At 42.9% G+C, this 9326-nt stretch overlaps 1 protein-coding gene across 2 annotated transcripts in view; it reads right to left on the minus strand.

Moving 5' to 3' along the window:
- Window positions 1-951: 951 nt before the first annotated feature.
- The window catches only part of VGLL4 (vestigial like family member 4), a 75572-nt gene continuing 67197 nt past the window's right edge, over window positions 952-9326 (minus strand). Inside the window, exons 4-5 of one of the 2 annotated variants that reach the window (XM_057384343.1) lie at window positions 5824-5943; window positions 952-3751 (exon numbers count right to left, since the gene is read on the minus strand). In XM_057384343.1, coding sequence (XP_057240326.1) covers window positions 3483-3751; window positions 5824-5943 — 389 coding nt within the window. In that variant the 3' untranslated portion in view covers window positions 952-3482. Of the gene's footprint in view, window positions 3752-5823; window positions 5965-9326 lie in introns of both variants that reach the window. The other variant, XM_057384342.1, reaches the window with a different exon arrangement.

A 9326-nucleotide genomic window follows, 5' to 3' on the forward strand; every position in this document is an offset into this window, starting at 1 on the left:
CTGGCTGTAAGCTACTGACCTGGAGGATGGCGATGGGCCTGGCCTGTGCCCTGGAGCCCCAAAAGGGTGGTGCAGGGAATCCTTTCCCTGCTGGGAGCTGCTCCCCTCAGAGCCATGCTGTCCCTGGCCTCCCTCCCACACCCCTCCCCACATGCATTTGGGCCTCTTTCCACGGCTGCTTTGAGAGGGATGTGTTTCAGATGTGTTAAACCAGTCCTTCATGGATTGTTTGTTCCTTGGAAGTATTCTCATGGCATCTTCCTTATGCCAAGCCTGGCTGTGCCAGGCCTGCCATATTTTCAAACCCTTCAGGCCCTGTCTCGTTCCTTTTAAAAAGAGGCTCATTTTTTTCATTCTAGAGCCCCTTCTAATGCCTTCAGTTGAAAGCCCTTTGCAGGTTCTTCCCTGGTTCACTGAGCTTTCTCCAACTCAGGTAATTACAACTCCTTTTTAAGGATTAACCATCTCCAGGGCCATTGGAATGCTGCTCACCTGGAACAGAGGACAGTGCACATTGACATTTGAAATATAGCTGTTTTCTCCAGGGAGGGATTCATGTTCTCTAGGTAACACTTGAAGAAGTCGAGGGACAAACAAACTGCCAGAAAATTGGTSTTTTCATGAACAGAAATGCAGGACCAGCTGGTGTTTTCCAAGCCAGTCCCTGTCCAGGTGAGCTCCTCAAGGCCCACCATGGTGGCTGGGACAGCAACAGCGATTTTTACTGCTATTGTAAAGGATTTCTTGACAAACTCTTGTAGGGAAACTCCCCCCCAAACCCCAAACTGAGGCTGTGACAGCTCCACCAGTGGGGTTATGGTCCTAAAAAAAGGTAGGGATCTTTGTAGGAAAGCAGGATGTAGCCAGAGGTTTGTTTCTGCTTCCAGCTCACGAAGTACAGACCCCAATTCCTGTCTCACCAGGCAATACAGAGGCTTAGGAACACACCTGTGATTTAAGAGCACTTTATTGTTCTTTAAGGCTACTTTTAAGTACAAAAAAAAAAGATGGCCTGCCAAACCTTTTTTTTTTTTTTTTTTCCAGGTGAAACAAGGCCACAAAAGAATGGTATATTACAGATTTACAAACACAGAGAGAATCTTTCAAACTGAACTGTAGATAACCTGGCTCTGTGAAGGAACTTCACCACACCTCGTGATGGTGAGTTCAGTTTAGTGTCCTTCCACCTCCCCCCCAACCCTTTGGCTTTCGTGACATTGTTGTGTCCAGTATCTGTTTTACTGGACATAGCACGATAAATCTTTATTGCCCTCAAATCCATTTACCTATCTCAGATAAGTAAATGTAACCTTGTAAATCAGCTATTATTGAAAATATTAGCTTTAGAAACATTATYTTATTTGTGTTTACAAAGAAATAGAGGAGTCACATTTTCCACAGAGTCCATCTACAGTATTAGTATTGACTGTTATACTGCTCAGTAGCCTGTAGCAATAACAAACGAGTGGCTATTAATGCTAATGCAGTGTCCTCATAGAATAACTGTGTTCCTGCACTTTTACTGTATTACAGACAAATCTACAACAAAAAAAAGATCAACTTTTTTCTCCAAACAAACAAAAAAAGGAAAAAAAAAGAATGATTACAATAAAGGAAAGGGAAAAATTAAATAGCTACATATCATTAACAAATTAATTGTTCCTCAAAAAATACCTACAAATTTCTCTGTACATTCTTTACGCACAGCGTAACGATGGTCTTAAAGTTACCTATATAAAAAAGTGTTCTTTTAACAATCTTCCTACAGAGAGTAGGGTACTGAATGCCAAAGCAAGGAAGCRTTGACTACCCAGTAAGATGGTAGTGAAATGTGTAAAACTGGGGGGCTTAGGTGTTGGGTTGTTTTTTTTTGTGGGTTTTTTTTAAAGTTTTTTTAAAGAAAACTGAGCAGCCACCTTCTCACCAAGAGTAAGAGCCAATCTCCCSATCTCTTTCTACCCTGCACCTTTTCCAAATGAAATAGCTTAACTTAAAAAAAAAAAGCATAAAATAAAAGCCACAATGGACCCAATACTGTAACAAAGTCCATAATACATCACATGGAGTTCATCTTCCAACCAATTCTCACTTCCTACACTGAGCCCAGCGTTTCAGGGCACTCAGTATAAAAAGCAAGCCCYGGTTGCAACTGTCCTGGGAAGATGGAATGTACGGGGCAGAGCAGTTACACTTAACAAGAAGAAGAGAAGCTCTTAGCACTAGCACAGCTGTGGTTTTATGCCTGCCTCTACTGCCTAATTTCTAGTTAGTAGCTATTAATATAGCAAATGATAATAAATGCAGTAATACCTGTATAAAGTCTCTACTGGAGGAATGTAATGCTGCGACTTGGCATAGGCTGATGGATAGGCTTAAAAAAAAAAATAAACAAACGGAAAGATCATCTTTCACAAACTGTAACAATCTGTTGTCCAGCCAAGATCCGTAGGGTAGCAGTTCCTGCAGCTAGTTCGGGGTGGATTACACAGACTGGGGTTTGGGAAGCAGATCCCTGTGAAGCAGCAGTGCTGCACGAGGCCTGTCCTGAGCTGCCCTCGGTGCTGCTGCCACTAAAGTGAATAGCAAATACAAATATCATAGAGTACAACTGTACCAGCAGTAAGTATATCTAGGGTTGTTACTGACAAAAATAAACTAATTCTGAAGAGAAGCTAATAAGTATTATGATTCTTACTGTCTATACATTAATAGATACCAGCTATTTTTCATAAAACATGCATCGTTAAGCACTATGGAACCCTCCAACCTCAGCTCTAGTCTAACAAACTGCAGTGTTTAGGAAAAAAATGCCCGTGTTCTGTAAATTATGCAGTCCAGTTGCAAGCACTAAGCACCTGAAATCTAAAGAGAGAAAGACCTATAACCTGTATGAGACTTCCCCTTTCAAAGCTGTTTTGCTTTAAGAAAAATCAAACTGATAGAAATGTCATCCTTAAACCCTTTTTTCAGCAGTTTGCCCTCAAAATATTAGCCTCTTCCAGAAAGTTGCTGGGCAACTTCAGTCCTCCTCCAATAGTGCAAATCATACATGACAGTTCTTTTCAAGTATATACATACAAAATTACTTCACAGAGGGAAAAAAAAAGCAACATAAGCAAACCAGACAAATTCTAGTCTTGAGAAGCTAAGAAAAGCAAAAAAAGCACTTGGGTCAACCAACTAAGTGTAATGGCTTTTGTGGATTAGCGTGCATTATTTTTTTAAGGGGCAGCAGATTTGCATCAGAGGTTTCTTTGGTAATTGAGGCAGGAAAGAAAAGGATGCTACATCGTCTGAATCTTTATGAAATAGTTCCTGCTATCGTCTTTAAGGGCACCCTTTTACAAAAAAATAACAAAACCAAAGTGAGTACACAAAAACATGTGTTGAAAAAAAACTAACCTCCCCTCCCCCACCACTATTTAAGCACTGTTCAAAGCTCAGTCAAACCATGCAAATTCCCAACGGGAAGAGTGCTGTCCTCAGGAGACCACGGAGGGCGAGTGATTATGATTGACCATGTGGGAGGAAGGGGACGCCTGGCCCCGCCGCGACGCCGACTCGGGGCTGCCGGCCACGCCGTCCTTGGCAGCCTTGATCTGCAGCCACGTGTCCCCCAGTGCTTTGGCAAAGTGGTCATCCACTGACCCCGTGATGGACACCGAGTTCGCCACCGGCTCGGGCTCCTTGTAGTTCTTGCCGAGGCTCCTGCGGAAGTGCTCCTCCACCACCGGGTCGCAGGCAGCGCTGGCTGCGGGGACACGAGGCACAGGGGGAGTTACAGCCCTGGCACTGAGTGCTGCTCTCACACCCTGCACTGCATCCCGGGCACTGCTCTCACACCCTGCACTGCATCCCGAGTGCTGCTCTCACACCCTGTACTGCATCCTCTCGCCTGTCACAATGGCTTGGCTTGGAAGGACCCTAAAGCTCATCCCATCCCACCCCCTGCCACCTTCCACCATCCCAGGTCATCCCATCCAACCCGGACCTGGGCCCTGCCAGRGATCCAGGGGCAGCCACAGCTGCTCTGGGCACCCTGTGCACCTCACCACCCTCCCATGAAAGAATTTCTTCCCAATATCCCACTCAACCCTGCCCTCCTTCAGCTTAAGGCCACTTGCCCTGTCACTACAAGGCCTTGTTACAAAGCTGGCGTTCCTTACAGACCTGGGAGTGAAAGGGTTGGGGAAGAAGGAGTTAAAACAAAAAAAGGTACAACTGGAGTTAAGTATTTTTGCATTTCTGTGACCTGCAACAGGTGAGCATTTRTATGTAATTATATTTCTCCCTCAGGCTACTAACAGCTCCAGCTCCAATTCTATGGAAACCTCCTCCCAAAACAATGACACAGAACTTATATTTAGGCTTAAATGGAATTAATGATGTAAACAGTTGTTTCAAATCAGCTCCCCAGCCTGCTGATAGCAGTCAGGTGTGAGCAGACCTCATCCTAGATTGCAGCATGCCAAAAGCTGAGCTCAGGGTTTCATCTTACTCCACACACTTGTGCTGGGAGCAGTGACAACTAAATGAATCATGGCCACTGCAGACTAGTGCTGTAGGACTGTTAAAAGAGCCTTAAAAGACAGATTTTGAACACAAATAGTAATAATTTCTCGCATTAAATGTAAGAGCAGTGCAGTTTTACAATTTAGAAACAGTATTTGTGTGTTTCAGTGAGAATTCTTTCCAAAAACACTTGGAATTGTTGGGATCCATGGCACTGCCACTATGCTCCAGCAAGGCTTGTTTGATCCCAAAATAAACATGAGTGTCATGGACAGCCACCTCTTCACCTGGCAGRAGACCAATCTTTTCTGGAAACATCCAGCCCTGTTCCAAGCCCATGTAAAAKCAGCCAGGGTCCCCCTGGAGCAGCTCTCCTGGGACCAGCAGTACCAGTTTGAGAGAAAACTTGTAATACTGAGATCCCTAAGGACTGATTTCTCCAAGAGTCTAAGGGTCTCCTTCAGCTCCCAATTCTAGTTATTCAACAGCACATCATTATAAAAATAAAATATTGTTAATAATAATACTAATATTTGCCCTACTATTAGGGGCTGCTGCCTACATCATACTGGGATTGTTCCATGGACACAACCTGGCTGGCAGAGCCCCAGTGCCATGAGCTTCTGGCAATGCTGCATGTTAAAGCTCTGCCTCAGCAGGTAAAGGACTGGCAAGGAAAGGGCTGTGCTTCTCCTGTGCTTTCTGTGCAGTGAGAGCAAACAGAAACAGCCCCAGGTTTCCCAGCAAGTGCTGCCTGAACAGATTTCATGAAAAGTCCTAATTGCACAGAAGGCAGAAAGCTAAAGCTCCCTGCTTGGGTTGCTGTAGCAACTGCCCTGCAAAGCTTTTTGTGTTATCCATGCAGAGCAGGGCGGAGGGTACGGGCTTTGGAAGAGCATTTGTGGCTGCAGGAAAGATTTTTGCGACTGCAGCTGAATCCCAAGAGTCTCCTGGCTATTGAAAGAGCAGGGAAACTATAGCTCCTAAAATAAGAGCGTGGTGGGATCTGCTGGCCCTGGCTGCTGTTTGTCAGCTGCACTAAAATAAACATAATGACTTACTTGTCTGTGTGGGGTGTTTGTTTTTTTTTTTTTTTAAAGAAGCTTTTCAAAAGAAGAAGAAAGAACACCTCTGTCCCCCTAACTCTGCATTGGTACTTTCTGCCGTGGCACGGGATGGATGCTTAGAAAGTGGGAGACAAAGAGGTGTCCATTGTTTCAGCTGCTTTTCTCCCTGTGAATAGGGGCACAGCTGAGGCCACGCTGCTCTCCTGGAATGCCAATGAGGCCACTTTGGAGCGGGGGCACTTACAGCTCGAGGGTCTCCTGTAGGCAGCCCCGGAGCAGGCGCTGTGGGCGATGGGGCAGTGGGACAGGTTGCAGTTCCGGTTGTTGGCAGAAGCGCAGGTGATAACGGAGGGACGGTTCTGCAGGGGACACAAGGAAAGGGTCACTCAGGCTGGCAGCAGCAGCAATTCAACCCATGAACTCCCCCTTTACAATAACCTCCCAAATGTTCGGTTATTTCTTTGATTAAAAACAAAAATCTGCATTGTATTTCCACAGCGGGTCTTGTTATTTACGTGTGAAAGCAAATCTTACAAATGTTTTTACAGGAATTGTTGCAACTTCACAGCCACAGCAATAAARTCCRTAAACTTTCCCATTTWTATTAACCCCYTAAATATTCAGCCATTTCTTTGATTAAAAATCWGMAYTGCATWTCCACAGCRGTTCTTGTTAYTAAAGTGAACAGAGAAARRRCAGTGTGAAAGTAAATCTTAGAAATTGTTTTACAGGTATTGTTGCAACTTCACAGCTACAGCAATTCAACCCATGAACTATCCCATTCGCATTAACCCCTCAAATATTCAGTTATTCCTTTGATTAAAAAAATCCACAYTGCATTTCCACAATGGTTCTTGCTATTTAAGTGAACAGAAAAAGGCCAGTGTGAAAGCAAAACTTGAAAATGAGTTTACAGGGATTGTTGCAACTTCACATCCACAGCAACTCAATCCATAAACTGCCCCATTCATATTAACCCCCAAATATTCAGCTGTTTCTTTGATTAAAAATGCACACTGCATTTCCATAGCAGTTCTTGTAATTTAAGTGTGAAAGCAAATCTTAAAAGTGATTTTACAGTGATTGTTCCAACTTCACAGCCACAGCAATTAAACCCATGAACTATCCAATCCATATTAACCCCCCAAATATTCAGCCATTTCTTTGATTAAAAATCCGCATTGCATTTCCACAGCAGTTCTTGCTATTTAAGTGAACAGAAAAAGGGCAATGTGAAAGCAAAACTTAAAAGTGATTTTACAGGGATTGTTGCAACTTCACAGCCACAGCAATAAAATCCACAGACTGTCCCATTCCTATTCAGTTATTTCTTTGATTAAAAACAAAAATCCACACTGCATTTCCACAGCGGTTCTTGTTATTTAAGTGTGAAAGCACATTTTAAAAGTGATTTTACAGTGACTATTGCAACTTCACAGCCACAGCAATTCAACCCATAAAGTATCCCATTCACATTAATCCCCCCAAATATTCGGTTAGTTTGATTAAAAACAAAAATCCACATTGCATTTCCACAGTGGTTCTTGTTATTTTTAAGTGAGCAGAGAAAAAGCAGTGTGARAACAAATCTTAAAAGTGATTTCACAGTGACTGTTGCAATTTCACAAATATTCAATATGCAGCACTRAAGGCAGCACATTAAGTGCTTGTTCCATTCCATGGCCACACACCTTTGTCAGGACACAGGATTTTGCAGATTTTACAGGTATTTGTTGTCTGGGTGTTTCTCATGTTTCAGTGTCACCATTTTTCATTCAGAGGTTGGGTTTTCCTGGCCCTACCCCTGTATTCCATAATGCATCCTAATCCCACAGGATTTACCCTATGAAGAACTCTTGACCACAAGTCCCTCCCTGTTGTAATTCACCTCCTTTTSCAGCACTACTGAATTAAAATCATCATTCTCAGCACATGAAAATCCCCCAAAATGTCTGTTCACAGCTACATTACAACATCAGAACTCCACCACCAGTACTCTGTACAAAGTGTACACATAAAATACTCTTTTTGTACTTGTTTACTATGGAAATGTTACCCTGAAACAAGGCCCTGGGAAAAGAAATGCCCCAGTTTCTCCAGGTGGCTGAAGGGAAATAACACAGGTATTGGAATAAATTTCATATATTTGATGATGCAAGGAGTCCATTATACTCAATGCAAATTGATCATTAAGTGTTCAAAATATTAACAGAAATTTAATTTCTTGTCCATATTACAAAATTTAACCCACAAAAACATCACCTACCCCCATACAAGGTCAGTGAGGAGGGGAGGGAATTTTMGGGAATTTTCCTTCTTTGGTGGTACTTTAGGCAGTTAAGAACAAGGCCAGTAAAATGAAAGAGCTGAGCTTTCCAGGGAAGTTTAACACTATTTGCCAGGACACAACACGAATGAGGTTATTTACATCTTACTGCACTGACAGCAGAGTTAAAAAAGTAAATAAAAAAAAAAAAAAAGATTTGTTTTTTCTTTATTCAGTTCACATGTGGGAGTATTTCTTTTCCACAGGGGCCAAGATTTTGTGCTTCTCTGAAGTGGTTTTTGAGACAGGAATATATTTGAATCTCTTCTGAAGAGTATTTTGGACATGCAAGAGGTGGGAAGTAGAGAGAGAAAGGTAGAAACATCTCAGGTGCCAACACCTCAAAGGACCCAAAATCCTCTGCTATGGTTGTGTGTGTGCAGAATATAGAAATTTATATAAAAATATTGAGATAAACTGAGAATGTAGTAAAAATGACCAGCCACAGCAGCTGAATAACCCTGCCCTGCTGAAAAGATGATATATTTCTACCAGCTGTTTATTAGAAACAGAGTAAGATGAAATCTCATTCCATGCATTAAGGTTAAAAAAAATAAAAYCCAAAACAWAGAATCATCAAACTAGGATTTCTTTTTTTCAGTACGCTTTGAATTTTGTATAATTTCTACTCTGTGCTTTTAGCAAGGCCTGACCTCAATATCCTATCTCCCCAAAATAAATGACTGTAATCTAGTTCCAAATGTCAAAGATAAAGGAAGATAGGGATCCAGGGCTTGGGTACCTGGGCCCATTTCATTTCTCAGTGCTGCAGCTCATCACAGCTCTCTTGCTTTGTCTCTCCACTTGTAGGAGGGATAAAGCAAGTCTGGCACACCAGAACACTGTTCTTGCCTAACCTGCACAGAAATGGCTCAACTTCAGCACTTCTGAAGCCAMAGAAACACTGTGTGCAGGATGGCAAAACACAGAACAACCAACCAACAAAAAAACCTTGACAACCACTCCAGCACATGGAAATAAAGTATAAAGTAATCCAAAATAACAAGGTGGCTTTAGGAAAAGTGAATTAATGATACARCATTGCTCTGAACAAATGCTTTTGCCCAGCTAAACCAGCTAAGATCATTCAGGGTCAAGTTTTCCCTTATGCTCTTCCTGTGTTGTAGCCYTTGTTCAGGGTGGAGAGAGCTGGTGGAGAGGGGAGGGGAGCAYACAGGGATCACCATGAGGGGCACAGATGATGCCCCCAGTCACTGTCTACGAGGTGCTGGAGCCTCCCTGAACCACACTGAGTTAAAACACTGGCAATTCCCAATTCAAACAGATGCACTCCCGAGCTTAGGAAGCACCAGGAGAAGCAGAAAGGCTGAGAAATCTGACAGACACATTTAACCATCAGCGCACTTCCACTGAACACCACGAGCTGTGCCAGCAGTGGGCACTTTTCAAACTCATCCTGC

The sequence above is a fragment of the Malurus melanocephalus genome, unplaced genomic scaffold, assembly GCF_030028575.1.
Source record: "Malurus melanocephalus ecotype Western Australia unplaced genomic scaffold, MMel_1.1 scaffold_702, whole genome shotgun sequence".
Taxonomy (NCBI): Eukaryota; Metazoa; Chordata; class Aves; order Passeriformes; family Maluridae; genus Malurus; species Malurus melanocephalus.